Source organism: Brachionichthys hirsutus, chromosome 16 (assembly GCF_040956055.1).
Source record: "Brachionichthys hirsutus isolate HB-005 chromosome 16, CSIRO-AGI_Bhir_v1, whole genome shotgun sequence".
NCBI lineage: Eukaryota > Metazoa > Chordata > Actinopteri > Lophiiformes > Brachionichthyidae > Brachionichthys > Brachionichthys hirsutus.
Window position 1 is genome coordinate 962,108 of NC_090912.1, and position 16,242 is coordinate 978,349.

At 52.2% G+C, this 16,242-nt stretch overlaps 4 protein-coding genes across 6 annotated transcripts; 1 reads left to right on the forward strand and 3 right to left on the reverse strand.

Annotated features, from left to right (window-relative positions):
* Window positions 1-5: 5 nt before the first annotated feature.
* tbc1d17 (TBC1 domain family, member 17) lies at window positions 6-2,151 on the reverse strand (the record flags this gene model as incomplete). The annotated part of the gene is made up of 8 exons (XM_068749721.1): window positions 2,091-2,151; window positions 1,587-1,682; window positions 1,431-1,508; window positions 1,256-1,358; window positions 1,003-1,186; window positions 822-930; window positions 198-368; window positions 6-125 (listed from the first exon to the last, which is right to left on the reverse strand). Coding segments are annotated over exons 1-8 (885 nt in total), but the record flags the coding sequence as incomplete, so codon positions are not given.
* Window positions 2,152-2,492: 341 nt separating this feature from the next.
* Window positions 2,493-5,084, forward strand: akt1s1 (AKT1 substrate 1 (proline-rich)). Of its 2 annotated transcripts, none has more exons than XM_068749650.1 (6): window positions 2,493-2,606; window positions 3,256-3,658; window positions 3,736-4,003; window positions 4,084-4,167; window positions 4,243-4,418; window positions 4,496-5,084. In XM_068749650.1, exons 2-6 carry the CDS (start codon window positions 3,278-3,280, stop codon window positions 4,631-4,633), a joined length of 1,047 nt encoding a protein of 348 aa, XP_068605751.1. In that variant the 5' UTR covers window positions 2,493-2,606; window positions 3,256-3,277; the 3' UTR covers window positions 4,634-5,084. The 2 variants fall into 2 exon arrangements, with proteins under 2 accessions (XP_068605751.1, XP_068605752.1); XM_068749651.1 differs by having other exon boundaries at window positions 2,495-2,606; window positions 3,010-3,658.
* A 139-nt stretch (window positions 5,085-5,223) lies between these two features.
* On the reverse strand, window positions 5,224-8,068 carry zgc:195001 (uncharacterized protein LOC567531 homolog). Its single transcript, XM_068749654.1, has 4 exons — window positions 8,022-8,068; window positions 6,503-6,565; window positions 6,293-6,432; window positions 5,224-5,802 (listed from the first exon to the last, which is right to left on the reverse strand). Exons 1-4 carry the CDS (start codon window positions 8,041-8,043, stop codon window positions 5,392-5,394), a joined length of 636 nt encoding a protein of 211 aa, XP_068605755.1. The 5' UTR covers window positions 8,044-8,068; the 3' UTR covers window positions 5,224-5,391.
* Window positions 8,069-11,805: 3,737 nt separating this feature from the next.
* emc10 (ER membrane protein complex subunit 10) lies at window positions 11,806-14,503 on the reverse strand. 2 transcript variants are annotated; one of them, XM_068749653.1, is made up of 8 exons: window positions 14,370-14,503; window positions 14,180-14,246; window positions 13,677-13,789; window positions 13,469-13,582; window positions 13,186-13,370; window positions 12,847-12,940; window positions 12,462-12,558; window positions 11,953-12,065 (listed from the first exon to the last, which is right to left on the reverse strand). In XM_068749653.1, the coding sequence occupies exons 1-7, from the start codon at window positions 14,460-14,462 to the stop codon at window positions 12,472-12,474; spliced, it is 753 nt and encodes a 250-aa protein (XP_068605754.1). In that variant the 5' UTR covers window positions 14,463-14,503; the 3' UTR covers window positions 11,953-12,065; window positions 12,462-12,471. The 2 variants fall into 2 exon arrangements, with proteins under 2 accessions (XP_068605753.1, XP_068605754.1); XM_068749652.1 differs by lacking the exon at window positions 12,462-12,558 and having other exon boundaries at window positions 11,806-12,065.
* Window positions 14,504-16,242: the final 1,739 nt, after the last annotated feature.

Below are 16,242 nucleotides of genomic sequence, written 5' to 3' on the forward strand. Positions count from 1 at the left end.
CCTCTGAAGACCAGCTCTTTGACCCCCTCTGGGTTCGTCACCCGGCCCTCTGGGTCCAGGAAGCCGTCCCATCGGTCCAGGGCCCGCCCCCTGCTGACGGCCGGTCGGGGTCCGAGCTCCACCCCCTTTGGGGACAGACACACGGTCTCACATCTCCGGTAACCGGGATCGTCAACCGCTACGTCTCCTCCTCTTACACAGGTGATGAGTTCAAATCCCGGCTCGTCATCCGGCTGCGGAGGATTATTGGGATCCTGAGAAACACGGGAGTAGATCGGAGAATCCGGGGGCCGGAGCGCCGCCTTGAAGAAGTTGGTGACTTTGGAAAATCCGCCGAACGTTGTGGCGTAAGGATCCAGAATAAACCTCTGTCCGGAGGAGAGGAGGAGGAGGAAGAGGAGAAGAGAAGAGAAGAGTCACAACTTCCCTTCCTCTAAAGTTTTACCGTACGTGTGAAGGCCGCGATGTTTCAGCAAGACCTTCCTGACACTTTCAAAATAAAAGCCTTCTTTCTGTCCAGTAAAAACCCTAGAGGGCTTTTAATGTGAAAGATTCAGTCCCTGAACAGGACAAACATCTAAAGAACCAGCGTCGCTAAGCTAAGCGGCGCTAAGCGGCTCCCGCTCAGCCGTCGCGTGCTGCTAGCGCCACAAAAACAGGTTCAGTCAGAAATTAAATGAGCTGAAACAGGCACACAGGAGCAGGCAGTAAGAAACGGAAACCTGCTTCAAGCTGGTTCCGAGTCCCCGAGCGACGAGAGGGAGGAAAATACGAGCAGAAAAAAATCAGAGAAGGAAAACAAAAGGGTTGAAGAAACGTACCGAGACCAGATCCGGGCCGTCGTCAAACATCTGCAGCCGCTCCGAGGACTGGGGCAGGGCGCCCGGGTCGTGGGGGTAGGCGAGGAAGAGCCGCCCGTCGACCGGGGACCTGGCGGCGACAGCAGGAGGTCGATCAGCCCAGGAGGAGGAGGAGGAGGAGGAGGAGGAGGAGGAGTCTTACTGGTCCAGGACGATGTAGCGCTGCAGCGCCCGCAGCAGCTCCCGGGTTCCTCCTCGGTGGAAGTGGAGCGGAGGCAGCGAGTGGCCTCCTCTGCTCTTCAGCACCAGGAAGTTACGGCCCAAGGAGAAGCGAGCCCTCCGGAGGGAGTAGAGCTCCGAGAGAGGGAGGGAGAAGGACCACTGGCCTGAGGAGGAGGGGGAGGAGTTTAGAGCATCCTTTCTTAACCCGGAGCGAAAGGAGGCGTGAACCGAACCCGAGTCGCTGACGGGGACGCTTTCCCGTTCCGTCTTCACGGTGCTGATGACCGCCCAGTCCGGCTCGTAGCCGGGGTCGAAGTTCGTGTCCTCCTCGCCGTCCTGCAGGGTCGATGGGAATAACGTTTAACAGCAAGCCCGGCGGCGTTTCCCTGGAAACGGACGGCGACTGACCTTCTTGGAGTAGAGCACGGCGGGGGCGCCGCGACCCTCCTCGGCCAGCGGGCTCCACTCCAGCGCCGGCGCTCCCCCCTGAAACCGAACGCAGGGTTCAGGGCAATCCGGCGGCTTGGTTCACGTACCCCGCCCGCCACGGATTACCCAGATTACCCGCTCCACGATCCGGATGAACCCCGGGATGGACGTGCTCTGGGTCGTCCTCCTGGCGTTGGTGTGGAGGTAAACGCCCTCCTTCTCAAATATCAGCTGCAGAGGAAGGAAAGAGAAGCGTCCACTTCCGGGTTATGTACAGATTCGGGGTTGGATTGTGACAGGCAGGTGAGCGGCATTCCTGACAGAGGCGTCACGTGACCCGTCAGGTCTGTGTTTACTTCAGCGAAACTTCACTTTGCTAACAAATTAAAAAGAACCCGTATGCGCGGCTAGCGGCTAGCGGCTAGCTCTTATATCCGGGCGATGACTTATTTGTAAACAGACGTGAAATCCTTCACGTTATCCTTGCCGTGCCGACAGCTAGCTTGAAGTATTAGCAGCTAACGGACACCGACAGGCTCGAGTCTTTCCGTTAAAACCGTCCCGGTCGCGCGAGAGTAAAGTCGGTAACATCCGCAAAGTCCGAGCTGCCGGTGAAACATCAGGAATACTGCCGAATACCCTGGGATCCTCGGTTCGCTCCATTCTTCCGTCACCGCTTCGAGTTGGAGTCCACAATAAACGTTACGTCATACGTCACGCGAACGGAAGCCCCGCCCCATAACAGACGCACGTCATTAACAAAAGACAATCAGACTTTACGAAAGTTCACGCATGAAAAAAAAGAGACCACAGTACAGATCATTTACAACTTAAATTCACAAATAACTCATTGATTAATTTATTAGTTTTATTTCATATTTGTTTTTGTTAATTACGTTTATTTTGAAAGTAAAAACCAGAAGTGGTAGATTTGGTGCAGTTTCTCATTCTGCCACTGGGAGGCAGTAAAAACAACTTTCTTCGAGAACCTGATTATCCAAGTGACATTTATTTTGAAATACCTAACCGGAAACACCTGGTGCCGAGCCGAGCTGGGGGAGAGACGTTGTGGAAGAAGGCAGACGACAGAAGACAAAATAAGTAAGGTTCGGGATCCATTCACATCCGGCACCGAACGGGAGACGAGCCGATCAGGTGGGCGAACACGTTCCGTCGTCTCTGTTCGTTCTGCTCGCGCGTCGCCTGAAGAACGGAGATGAAATGTGGTTCATCATGAAGGGGGGAGGGGGGGGGGGGGCGGTCAGTCAACAACAACAACAACAACAACAACAACAACAACAATAAGATCAACAACAACAAGAGCTGCAGCAGCGGAGTGAGGCAGAAATAATCAAAGAACGTCAGTAAAGGGGGCGGAGCCACTGCATAGCACAGCACGCTAGCTGCTGCAGCTAGTAGCTGTAGCTTGTGTGTGTGTGTGTGTGTGTGTGTGTGTGTGCGTGTGTGTGTGTGCGCGCGCGCGGTTAGCTCCGACAGGTTGTTTTATGTTTAAGTGATGTCTGATCTTTAGATAACGGATGCTACGCCTGTTTCCCAGGTACCACCAGCGACGTGGCGCCGCCTCTTCTCTCCCCTGGCTCTCCAGACCCCCCCCCCCCCCACACACACACACACACACACACACACACGCACACACACACGCATTAACACCAGCAGCACGGGAGGAACCGTTTCATGATCAAGCTAACAAAGCTTCCTGCCAATCCGAAGTCCGGCTTCCCCGTCTCATCAGAGAACCTCAAAGGTCTTCATCATCATCATCATCCCTCTTTGATCTCATTAGGCCAGCCCACCCAGACGGCGTCATGGCCTCCATCACCCAGTCGTCTGAGCCCGACATCCCAGACAACCACAAAGAGAGCTGGCTGGCGCTGCTTTCTGCGGCGGAGGCCTACTGCCAGAAGTCCGGCTGCGACCTGGCCGTGCTCACGGCCCGCAGGAAGTTCCAGTCGTCGGCCGGAGACGGCGGCGGCGACGGGAGGAGGAAACGGGACGGCGGCGGCGCCTTTCCCGCGGAGTGCGATTTCTCCTACAACGTTTGGGGTCAGGGGGTTCTGGCCGAGTCGGTGCGCCGCTACATGGACGACGTCGCCGTGCTGCACGCCACCACCATGCTAACGGCCCAGAAGCACACGCGGCAGTCCGGAGGAGAGGGCGGGGCCAAGCTGGAGCCGGGGCCCAGGGGGGTGAGGGGCTCGCCGCCTGCTGCTCGCTGCGGTGTGACGCCCGGTCAGAAAGTTCACGTTTCTCTGTTTGATTTCAGAATTTCCCAGGCGATGGCGGAGTGGGCGGAGTCAGTCCCAACGGGCGGCTTTATTCCCAGAGCTACCCGTCCATCTACAGCTCGGGAGCTTCCACCGGGCAGAACGGCAACGGGGAGAGGGAACGGGAGAAGGTTCCGATGGAGGTCGAGCAGGGGGGGCAGGGGCCTGGCATTTTGGATGTGGAAGAGGAGGAGGAGGAGGAGGAGGAGGAGGAGGAGGAGGAGGAGGACATGGATGAAAGGAGACCGTTTGGGAATGAAAGCGCCGGTGAGGGAAGCTGCCTTTGATCTGGATTTAAGTGTTCTCCTGTGCTTTTATTGTGACGCCGCGCCTTAATGTCGCTCCAGGAGTGTTCTCCATGGACGAGGACTCTCTGTCCCGGGACTGCGAGCCGTTCTTTGAATCCGACGGGGAGGAGGAGAGCACCGACGGTAAGAGCCTCGGAGCGCCGACCGGACGAATCCGCATCGGCGCCTCGTCCCAATGCGTTCCTCCACCTGTTCTAGGCTCCTTGAGCGAGGAGGCTCCCCCGCCGTCCCGGGGCGTGGCTATGGGCCAGGCGGCGGCGGCGGCCCGTCACGCCGACGCCATGGCTCTGGCCCGCTCGCTGCCCGTATCCGTGCCGGTGTGGGCCTGCCGGGGGGGCAGATTGGCGCAGGGAGACGGCAGCGGCGGCGAACGGGTGAGCACGAAGCGGCGATGAATCGGTAATCCGTAAAGCTCGAGGCGGCGCTAACGGTTTGACCGTCCGTCCTCCAGGTGGGCTGCGCCGACCTGGAGCACATCGCCGCCAGCATGAAGGCCCTGCTGGCCCCCGGAGCCAATGACGGGACGGAAATGTTCGGGGCCTTGCCTCGACCCCGCCTCAACACGGGGGACTTCTCCCTCAAGCATTGAGCGAGGCGAGTGGAGGAGAAGGAGGGAGAGAGTGGGAGGAGTTAAGGCAATGAAGGGAGGAGCCAAACTGTGTGTGAACCATTGTGAAACTCGTACCTCCATTCATTTCTCACTAACCAAATTAAACAGCTACCCCCCCCCCCCGGGAGGGACTGACAGAAGGAAGTCTGAACACTAATAACCTTTTCAACTCTTAAGCCCCTCCCACATTGTTGCGGCACATCCTACTAAAGGAGGACGTCCACAAGGCGGCAGCGCCCCGGACGCTAAGACGGCTACCGGTTGTTGCTAGCAGGTGTTCGATGGATTGATTGTAAACCGATTCCTTTTCTTTTTCTTTTTGTTCCAGACATCTTGTTTGACTGAATGAACGAATGAGACATTTCAGAGACAAATTAATGTCCCGTTAAAACCGTCTTTGTTTCGAATAAAGGAGCAACGCGCCCAGAGAGCGAGGCTCGGTGTGATGATGTGAGAGGGTGCAGTACTACCGACGGCCTCTAGGCGGCACCGGCGCGCCACACGCTCTGTTGGGACACACCAGATGAATTTATTGACGAGTCGGTGCATAAAAAACACGCAGAGAACTCTAGAAGCTACAGAAACATTCTAAACGAAATAAAATACATAAATACAGACGAGTAAAACAAATAATTCGTCATCTCTGGATCTATGATACGAAACGGAAAGCTTTCTTTAATGCACGGGACACAAAGATGTCTGGTTCTCCTTCACCGCTCCGCCCCCCCCTCCCTGGGTCACTGGTCCTGTTTCCGTAGGTGGCAGTATGAATTGGTGCCGACCCAGAACCCAGCGTAGATCTTCTCCTGGCTGTTGAATTTGAACTTGTGGATCTGCCGCACCTCCTTCTCCTCCTCGGCCTCCCCCTCCACCAACAGGAATTTGATGACGCCGGCCGGCTGGTCGATGTAGACGCCCAGGGTGGCGGCGAAGGGCAGCTTCACGTCCACGTTCTCGCCGTTGTGCCAGACCTGGTAGCAGGAGCCGGACCAGCCGGTGCCCCAGGAGCCGCCGTTCTCCCCCATGCCGCAGGAGCCTTCCGTTCCCTTGCGGGGCGTGTCCTCGCAGACCAGGCCCATCACCACCCAGCCCTCGTAATCCACCTCCCAGTACCCCCGATGGCCCAGCAGGTTCTCTTTGCACAGCACCTGGAAGAGGAGGACGGAAGTGAGCGGCGCTCCGGCGCTCCAAACGTAAAGCACAAATCATTTACGTCCCGATATTAAAAATGAACGCGCCGCTTTTCAGGAGAACCTCCTCGCTGACCTGGACCTCTGCAGTTGGTTCGAAAGGGAGACTGAATTATTGATATATAAATTATTGATCTGAAGTGAAAAAAGAGAATAAATTCACACATTCTGAACGTAAGAAACTGTAGAACTGTCCCCCGATAAACAGCTGACGGTTGAAAAGATAAATGAAAACAGTTTTTCATTTTATTTAAGAGGATTACTTGTAATTAAGTATTTTTTTTTATTACTCCTCCATTGATAAACGTGATTTTCAGCTTTTACTTTTGTTTAAATTGAACCAAAACGAACCGATTTAAGAAAAGAAAACATTTTGTGAAATGTCGGAACAAAGATAAGTGGGCGTGGCTCCGCCCTGATCCCAGGCTCCTCCCCCACCACGTCTCACCTGTGGGGAGTGGTCGTATCTCTCAGGCCTGTTGGGGTAGGGGCAGACGGCGTCGGTGGTGCGGGCCACCTTCGTCCCGCCTTCTGAGATCCACAAGAGTTTCTGAGCCGTTTTATCATCCAGAGAGAGAGGAACCCAATCTGGGGGGGGGGATGATTAGCTTTCAAGTTGCAGAAGTTTCATCTTTAATCTAAAACATTCCAGCCTCACGTTTCAGGAAGTCGGCCCTGGTGGTGGGTTCGGGGACGTCGGGCTCGTACGGCGGCAGCTTTCCTGGTGGCGAATCAGAGTCATTGAACGTCACGTCGAGCGGATAATCGATCATTTGTTTCAGCCGCTCCGGATTTACCTTCCGGAACGCCGCCGGTCTTCCTTCCTGAAAGGGAAGAAACATCACCGGCTCCGGTTCAACGTAGAACTTTATTAACACGAACATCAATGAGCTGAAGAGCCGGATTCCCTGGGGGGGGGGGCATCCAGAAACACGACCTGTCCGACCCGGGACTGAGACGGATGCATCGATTCTCCTTGAATCACGCCGGCGGCCTGAAGGTGGATCCCCCCCCCCCCCACACCCGGGGGGGCAAATGAAAGAGAACCCTGGCGGAGTAGTCGGGGCATTAAGGGGCATTAGTGAGGGCAGATTAGTGGGCAGACGCGTTTGTTGGGTTTTTGGCCACCGTCCCGGCGGCGAGCAGAGTGGCTGCCTGGAGGCGGGCCAGCCCCCCCCCCCCCCCCCCCCCCGCGTGGATGCCGGGCCACGTCAGTGGGATCAACGGGAAGGCCCCCCTCCCCAAGAGATAAACAGGTACTTAAAATGATTGATGACTTGACATCTCAGTGGTGGCGAGGTGAGACAGAGGATTAGTCACGCCCATATAGGAAGATCAAAAGTCCCCAGCCCCCTCGATCACATGGTCCGATCACATGGTCGGAGACACAGCGAGGAACCCACCGAAAGGTCGGCGCCGGCTTCTTAAGGACATCTTGTCGTCGTCCCCCCCCCCCCCCCCCCCCCCCTGTTCCACCTCTCAGCGGGAGGGCGCCACATTATCCGTTTGGATCATGTTAAAAGTCCGACTGAGGCAGCAGATCAGAACCAGATGAAGATGGATGGGGATGGGGGGGGGGGCTCTGACCCCCCCCCCCCCACCCTGACCCGGTTCCCCTCAGGCCTCCCTGGCCTTAAACCCGACCAATGACGAGGGTGAAGGGAAATGCGACCATTATTAGCCAATCAGGTGAGTTTATTTTCATCCCGAAGGGGCGGGGCGTCGCCTTTACCTGTAGCCGTGACGCGGGAACCGGTGAAGCGTCGGGGAGCAGGTGCTTCACAAATAAAGCGCACCGAAATCTAATCCGTGACATGACGGATGACGGTGACAGGGGGGGGGGACATACGGGGGGGCCGTCGCCGACATGATTAATGGACCGTAAAAAAAGCACCGAGGTGCTGAACGGTATTCTGGGCGGGATGAGGTAATTTAATAACGGAAAATAAACAAGTTATAAACACGTCGTAAATCCAACAGAAAGTTTCTCACGAAGCCGCGAAACAGACTTTCATCTTTAATCAGCTGACTCTGCTAAAATCACCTTTTCACTGATTACTTTTGATTTAATTTTATTCTTTCCGTTTCAGAACAGAATGAAATAAAAATAATTACAAACGACTAGAACTGTGACGCGTCGACGGCGCGTCGGGCGCGCCTCCCGCTTTGGCGCTTACCTGCTTTCTTCGGGGCGGGCATGGCGCCCTTCGTGTCCACGGTGCTCTTAGGCATCTCTGGAGGAGGTCTTGGGTTCGCGTCCCTGGAGGGCCGCTCTTATTGACTTCCGTGGGAGCGGGGGAGTGGGTGGAGAAATCTGGGTAGCGTCTAATGGCTGCCCCCCCCTCGTCCGTGTGCCCATGATGCCCCATGCGTGCAGCTCATTTCCATACACATGGACTGAGCATGTGCTCCGGGGGGGTGTATTTCTGGGGGGGGTTGGGCCCCTGAATTCCGCCATAGTGAATCTTTTGCCCTCTCAATACTCGGATGACCTCTGACCCCAAGATTACAATATCTCTCTACTATTAAATGTAGGCCCCAAATTTAAGTGTCCCCCCCCCCATAATATCTGGATCCGATCGGAATGTAATTCGGGGGTGAGATAGACCCCCCCCTTGTGTCAGATTCCATAAACCGAGATATTGAGGAACAAACCTTGAAGCTCCATTGACTGCAAAGAGTCACGAGAGAAATCTGATAAAACTTGCTTTAATAATTTAATGAAAAGTACAAACGTACAAAAAAATAATAAAAATCTAACCAGAACTCGGGAATAAAATATAAAATGAATAAAGAAATAATTCCATTTGAAAGTTTCAGGTTGAAATTCTAACATTTACTTGTCTTAATGTACAAACTTCATATCAGAAAGGGCGCGGTTCCGTTTTGATCCGGGAGCCATTTCCTTCTGCGTTAAGCGGCGTCTCCGGAGCTTCTGCGATAACTGGATCAGGATATTCTGGAAAGAGACGTCGCTGGTCGGCGTGTCAAAATGAACGGCGCAAACAACGCGGCTTCTCGTTTTAATAAAATGACATTCAATACTGCTGCCATCAGAAATAATCCAGATGGATTTATTATCCTGTATTTTTGACGCGTTTCCAAACAATGTGGGAAACATTTGGGCTCCGGGCCCAGAGGGCCCCCCCCCCCCTTAGGATCAGGACCTTTTTGACACCCCGATGTTTGAGCGCCGTAATCTCCCGTCTCATTTAGCCAGTGAGTCACGTCGAACTTCCCTCTGCGGGGAGTCCTTAACCTCTGGGAAAACCTTATTGGACATAACTGTTAGAGGGGCGTGTCTTCCTCTTATCGGAACATTCGGGATGTCCCTCTTAGCGCCGACTCTTTTAGCACCAGATGCTTTAATGAATCCAGCGACGATGAACGCTGCCACTCGGTGGGATTCGATGGCGTCGTATTCCGACTGGGTGTGTTTAGGAGCGCCCTGCGTAGTTTTCCCGGTGTGTATTGCCGCTGGTACACGTCCTATCACGTTGCTTTATTACACGCCGACACGATGCAGCTATGGTGACACGTATAGGCTGATTGGACACGGGGGACACGCTAAGTGTAAAGCCGTAATCCGTGAAAGCCCGCCGGAATGCTTTTCGGGGGCAATCGAGGCTTCGGCCTGGCAGTTTTCCGGGCTTTCCCCGAGTGACAGGGCAGCTGACCCCCCGCGGAGCGTGTTTATTCCGGGGGCTGCCGAGGTCTCCGAAACAACTGCTGTTTATTGCCTTCGGAGCTTTACAAGTTGCGCAGGAAGAATTCAGGGGTTTAACAATCTAAGGTTCCGGCCCGCTCCAAAGAGTCACCAACGAAATCTGATGACCAATAAATGCTGTTCCTGTACGGGGGGGGACAACGACGACAGGAAACACTAGTTTCACCTTTAATAATCTTTATTGCCTGTGTTTTTGTGTGAAATATTTTGAAAGTGACTATGGCCGTAAAATCAACAGACGTAAAAGACGGGGATGGGGGGGGGGGGACGTTGTCCTGCCCGGCCTTCATTGGTGGTCTCCAAGCAACCTGGTGCACTCCCTGGTGTATGCGCTCCCTCCTAAGATAAGACTCAAAGCTAATGCTAATACTCCTGGGGAGTCCGGTTGCCTTGGTGGTTTCAGTCCCTTCTTTGTTTCCTGCTCCAACAACTATCTAAAGTCTCTAACAGTCGCTCAGAACTGAAGAAGCCTCTTGGATCAGAGGTGAAACGTCTTCTGTTTGCTCTTTGGGATTTACCTGGATGACTGAGAACATGTTAACACAAAGAAAGTTGTGTTAACATGTGGAGGGACAAATTAGGGGTTCCACAGGGTGAAATTGTGAAAACGCTACCGCTGTTATTTGGACAAAACTACGCCGAAACAGTCAGGCTGTCCTTTTTCTTCTCCTCTTGCTGACTTTGTTGAGTCAAATTTCTTTCCTCCAATGTGGATTTGCTGCGTTGCTAACGCAATCTTATTCCGTGATGATGATTTTTGAAAAGTCGCGCTGCCACCTACGGCGCTGGCGTGCGTACTGCGGCCTTTTAGAAGGTTTCCTCAGATCCTTGCGGAGGGGACATCGTTTCAGAAATGTCTTCTTTAAATCTCAAACCAACAACCGTTGCCATGTAAACACTCCTCGGCGTCGGTGCCGGTGCCGTCGGCTGTCCCTGGATTGACGGTATTTTACAGAAGCAGCGCCTCAAGCCCGACGGACGCTCCACTCGTAGCTCGGGGTCGCACATCCGAAGGATTTCCTCGGGGCGTAAATCTCCGATCGCCGTGAAGATTCATGGGATCTTTAATTTAAGAGCTGGTGGATGGTTTTCATTTTGGACTTTGTCGACCACGATGAAGCCCGAGGAGAAGCTGAAGTGTCGGGTTTCAAAATACTTACTTCAGCGGTTGCCGCCGATATTAATGACATCTTTAAAAATAAAATCAAACACTACGCTCTAAACACTCATCTGAGCCGTGTGCGCAGTACAGCTGGTCCTCACTTAGCGACCGTCGCTAAACGATTTCGTCGTTAGACCAGAACCAAATTTTACCCCGCGATGCGCTGGCGGCGCTCCCGTTGTATGCCCCGCCTCCTGCCCGTAGAAAAGCTGTGATAGGCTCCAGCAACGCCCGGAAGGCGGATAAAGAGGACATTAAAATAAATGTGCGTTATTTAGATTTCATACTGTATGTATGTCACTCATGACTCCGCTGCCGGTGCCCGGGGGAGGGCGTGGTTGGTGATTGGACGAGGGCCGCAGAGGTCAGCGAGGTGACGGAGCTCCACGCTAGCATTTCCTCGCTGTTGGACGCTAACGACAGCTGACCGGGCGACACGCGGAGGCTCGGCCGTGTTGACGGAGGGATTTTGGGGACATTCTGCTTCTAGAGCCGTGTTGTTTTAAACTCGTGATGTAACCCCCCCCCGACCCGTGATATAAATACACACAGATAGGTGGCAGGACGATGAGGCAAACGCACAGACGTTAGCACCAGGGTCCCAAAAATGGCTGCGGTCGGGATCCTGGCCAGACTGCCGGTCGCCGTTTAGCCGGTTGGATCAACCGGTGAATCTTCTGCATCTGCTTCGGACAATCGATGCAGAAAGTTCCCACTTCTTCCACCCTCCTCGTCGTGTCCCCCCTGATTGTCTCCCATTAGGTCCGACACACTGGACCTCTAATCGAGCAGCTGTCCCCGTCCAAACGGGACAACCCCCCCCGCCTGCATTATACAGGATGAAACAGGTGAGGCGAGTCTTTCCAGTTCAAACCTGGCCAGATCATGATGGGACTTTACTGGAATGTTTATCATTATTGTAATTAAATGTAACAATAGCCACAGGGAGCCCCCCCCCCCCCACCCCCCCATGTGTATTTGACAGTAAACAGCTGTAATAAATGATTTCGGTACGACTAAACGTAAACCTCAGAGTAACACAGGCTGGAGAATGACCGATAGAAAAGACGGGTTAAGTAATAAATACTTTATTTTCACAGTATATTTATATTCAAACGTGAAATCTCCTTCCTGTACAGGTTTTAAGTTACGTGTGACGTTAATCTTCGTTAGCCAGCATTATGTACAGCAGTTAGAAACGCTTTCAGAGATGTTCAGGAAGTGTTAAAGGGATCATCGCCCCCCCCCACCGGCGGCGCCGCCCCCGCCGCCCGATTGGTCCTGAGCTCCTGACATCATCAGGAAAAGAACAAGAGGTACGATGTACATCCACTGCAGGGGAGGAGAAAAAAAAAAAAAGGAGTAAATAAAACGGATCCAAAATCTAACGGGTCACAAAAACTCCAGATCGCTCATCCCAGAGAAAGATTTATTTCCCAAGCGTTGAAGGGAGAGAGAATCAACGAATCAGCGCAGAGAGCGCCGGATCAGGCCGCCAAACACACGAGATTTAGGATGAGGTGATGATTTTACACTGAATTAACGGAATTACCGATTAAATAGAAGCACGAAATGAATTTGGCAGTGATCCTCGGAAAAAAAAAAAGAGAAGAGAGAGAAGAGCGGAAAAGAGGGAGGGCGGGTCCCAGTTAGTCACACTGGCTCGAGGTTAATTAGTTCGTTAGACAGGAAGTGGGACAGAACGAGCCACGAGGAAGGAAACAGTACTTCAATGGAATCAGCTCTGCTCTCTTCCGCCCCCTGCTGGGGGCTGTGCTGAATTGGTGGCCATGAGGAAAATGGCACCTCCCAGAATCAAATACCACTGGAACACAGCACAGCACCGAGTCAACGTCCGGTCAGCGAACGCAGCACAGCACAGTCAACACAGGTCAGCGAACGCAGCACGATGCGAACAGCACAACAAAGCATGAGCGAGGAGGAGGAGCAGGAGGAGGAGGAGTGAACCGCACTCCAGATGCCGTCTGAAATAACGGATCCAAGTCAAACACACTCTATACTCCTAATAAACGTTACAGACGTAGATAAAGTCGGGCTCGGTACGTCTTCACAAAGCGCCTCATGCGGCGGCGGCGGCGTTCTCAATACTCACATATTTAGCAAAGAAGGATTTCTGCTCTTGTGGATTCTTCCCTTTCTTCTCAAATTCCTGCTCCATGCGTTCGAGGAACAGAGCCGTCTCCGGTCTGGAAGAAAGCCGGCAATTAGCATTCAAGCAAAACAAAGCGCGTCTGAAAGGCAGGGAAGCGCCTGCGGGGGGGGGGGGGGGGGGAGCAAAGATGCCGCCGCCAAGGAGAAATCTATCCGATTAAATGAACGCACAAAGACATGGAGTGTCGGGAAACTCAGTCAACTACCCGATAAAAATATAAAACAAGTGTTAATTTATTTTTCGGGTTTCGTCTCGCCGTTGCCCTGGATACGAACTCACCCCGGTGCGCTAACAGGAGCCAAGATGCTGAGCGTGGTGTTGAAAACCTCCAGATCCACTTCGTCCTCAACCTCGGCGCCGCTGCAGGCTCCAGGGATCGTCACTATGGAGACGCCGATTAGGTTTCCGGAGACGTCCGAGTGGAGGGTGATGACGTCGCTCAGGTGGGACTCGACCATGGCGCACTGAGGGGGGGGGGTCAGAGCAGAACGCAAGCCGGTCGCAGCGACGGCGTGTGAAGCGGCTGCGACTATTAAAGTGTTTCGGTGCATTTAACACGTACGGCTCGGACAAAGGCCGTGAGGAATCCTCCCGCCTGCCGCTCGGCCTGCCGCTCGGCCTGCAGGGAAACCCGGGGCACTCGGATTCTGTACAGGCCGTCCACGGCCGCCACCTCCTGGGGACAAACCCAGAATGAAGGTCTTCGTCTTTATTTTGGACAAGCCCACTGCGGTTCACGTCCCGCCTGCCTCGCCAGTGTCGCCGCTCACCCTCAGTTTGGTTCTGTCTTCCTCAGACAGCTGGTTCTGGGTCAGGGACACGCTGGGCTCCCTTCCGGCTTTCAACGCCAGAGATCCACGGACCTGAAACTTTGCTGCCTCGTCTGAAGACGACAAAAAGTCAGAAGAAAACCGATGACTGGCAATTAAATCACTTTAGGCACACGTTTAGTGTCAAATTTGACGCAGCAAAAGAGGACGCTTCGTGTAAATAATGTCATTTACACAAATAATGTCGTGTAAAGGCTGTTTCACTGTTTGCCGAATTTCGCCGAACCTGCCGGTAGTCGGGGTTCGATAACTACTTCTGTCGAAAGGCACATTGATTAATGGATACATCAGAAAATAGTCAACCGATGGATATTTAAAGGAAGTTCGGCTTGCGTGACTCTCCATCCGGGTTATCGCCGTTAGCACAAGGCTGCTCAGTTAGCTTTCCAGCATTGGCGACAAAACAACCAGATAGAAATTAAATAATGCTAAAACATTCTCACCGACTTCGTAGGAGTGTTCAAGGGGCACGGAGAAGCCACTGAATTCGGCGTCCAAGGAGTCGCCAACCTTTTAATAGCATAAAAGCCGCCGTTAGCCTCTAGCTAAGCTAATGACATAGCTAACAGAAGCCGCTTCCGTTTAGCTACACAGTCAAACGGAAGGGTTGTTTTAATATAATTTAACACTTACCCGTCTGCCGTTATTACAACATGCAACATTAATGTAAGCAATAAATAAAAAAGTTGACACAAAGGCAATATTTATCTGTAATAAACGAGCCATGTTTAAAGAAATGGAGCCCGCAAGACAAGAATATGGCAATACAGATAGCACTTCCGGGGGCGCTTTTCAAAGTAAAAGCTGTGCGGTCCGGTAAATTTCGTGTATGATTTTAATTTTAATTTACTTTCCGCTTCCGCCAAGAGCGAAGCGTTTGTTTATCTTTTTATTTGTCCCTTAGTAGGATTTTTCATAAAATTGGGAATTATTTCATTACACTTTCATTTTTGATGGTGATCTTTAGCATCATATTTATTTATTTACGTACTTAAATATGTATGTAAAGGATCTGCGGTGCGATAGACGCAATTAAAAGATGCTTGATCCAATTTGTTTTTTGATTTATAGGGTTTGCTGAACTATAAGAATGAGACAGGCCGATTCTTTTAGGTATCAAATTAACTGTATTAAAAAGTTAAAGGGTTAAATCCTGAAGAAAACCCCAATTAGTGGAATAACCATCAAACTGTTAATGATAAGAGAGAATTTCCAATGAGGTGTCTGGCTGCGCGGGAGCTGATCCATCTTTTTAACGTGTCCCACATGACACCTTGAAAAGTCCCTCCTAACTTCCATGACTTTTTTTGGGGTCCGGCTACAGACTCCGTTACGTGAACGTTATGTGCTAGTGCCTTTAACACTGAACCTTTATTGGTAATATCATGAAAATATTAATAGGCAGGTCATGAATGTTCTCAAGTGTGGATCGTAATTCTAATCTGGGAGATTAAAATATATATCTGGAGGGGGTCAATAAAGTCTCGGCGCGATGGGAGCGGCGTTGAGACGTGTCTCGACTCGGATGAAGCAGGTGCTGCCGCCTTGTGACGCGCCGTCAGTCTTAAGGGCTTTGTGATTCCTATTATGGGATGTCCTCCTTCCTGTCTGCCGTTGCTTTATGCTCCGGCCGCACCAGCAACGTGGGACAGAATGGACGATTTGTAGGTTCGGATCTCGTCATTCCTGTTTTCCACCATTTTGCGTCTTCTCTCGTAGCCTTAATAATATTTGCTCAAACACAATGAACCAGGTCCGTTTGTGACTCCATAAAAAGATGATTCTGAATATCCACCAACACGCATCCATCGCCAGCAGAGGCTGCTGGCGGACCAGAAAAGGCCTTTAACCCGCCCTTTGAAGAAGTCCTATAAATATTCATGTCCTGTGATGTCGACGGCGTTTTTAAATCCATTAGTCAGCGTTCCAGCCGGAGATCTTTTTACCTACATTTTCTTCGAAAGGATCAGATAAAAAAAAAAACTGCCGCTGTGCCGATCCAAAGACCCAAATCAGATTCTGCTCTGATTTAATCTGCAAACTGAGATGCCCCCCACCAAGGGTTTGAGATCCTGACCCTTGCTTTTAGCGTTAATGCGTCAACGCCGGAGCATTGTCATTTTTTGCAGCATCTGATATAGATTCACGTTAGCTGTTAGCAAACAATTAGTCAAAAAAAAACATGATAGAAGTTCCTGGATTCCTCCCTTTAATCCAGACCCACACCAAAATCGAGGAGACCTTCCTTTGACCTTCATCCACATGTTCCTTATATTGTAGAAATCTGTTGAGCAGATTTATATCAGTAATGAAGAACTCTCCTTGTTATCCACCAGCGACTCAGGCTGGCTTTGTGCGCAGCGTTCCTTTAGCTCAACAGGCTAAATTAGCATGATCTCCAAAATGTGGCACCTCCAGACCAGCATTTAGGGATCACTCTGCCTGTCCTGGCCTGTAAACAGGAGACTCAGGATCCAGTTGCTAATTTGACAATGTTGCAGTCGCC

What these genes read in the sequence shown, in the direction of transcription:
- emc10 (XM_068749652.1), bottom strand. Translation starts at nt 14,462, where the DNA reads ATGGCTCGTTTATTACAGATAAATATTGCCTTTGTGTCAACTTTTTTA. An exon ending in GCTCCTGTTAGCGCACCGGG is followed by an intron (nt 12,941 to 13,185) that starts GTGAGTTCGTAT and finishes GCTTTCTTCCAG; the next exon opens with ACCGGAGACGGCTCTGTTCC. An exon ending in AATCCTTCTTTGCTAAATAT is followed by an intron (nt 12,066 to 12,846) that starts GTGAGTATTGAG and finishes CCTCCCCTGCAG; the next exon opens with TGGATGTACATCGTACCTCT.
- akt1s1 (XM_068749650.1), top strand. Translation starts at nt 3,278, where the DNA reads ATGGCCTCCATCACCCAGTCGTCTGAGCCCGACATCCCAGACAACCAC. An exon ending in GTTTGGGAATGAAAGCGCCG is followed by an intron (nt 4,004 to 4,083) that starts GTGAGGGAAGCT and finishes ATGTCGCTCCAG; the next exon opens with GAGTGTTCTCCATGGACGAG. An exon ending in GGAGGAGGAGAGCACCGACG is followed by an intron (nt 4,168 to 4,242) that starts GTAAGAGCCTCG and finishes CACCTGTTCTAG; the next exon opens with GCTCCTTGAGCGAGGAGGCT.
- zgc:195001 (XM_068749654.1), bottom strand. Translation starts at nt 8,043, where the DNA reads ATGCCCGCCCCGAAGAAAGCAG. An exon ending in GCCCGCCCCGAAGAAAGCAG is followed by an intron (nt 6,566 to 8,021) that starts GTAAGCGCCAAA and finishes ATTCGCCACCAG; the next exon opens with GAAAGCTGCCGCCGTACGAG. An exon ending in GATACGACCACTCCCCACAG is followed by an intron (nt 5,803 to 6,292) that starts GTGAGACGTGGT and finishes CTCCTCTTCCAG; the next exon opens with GTGCTGTGCAAAGAGAACCT.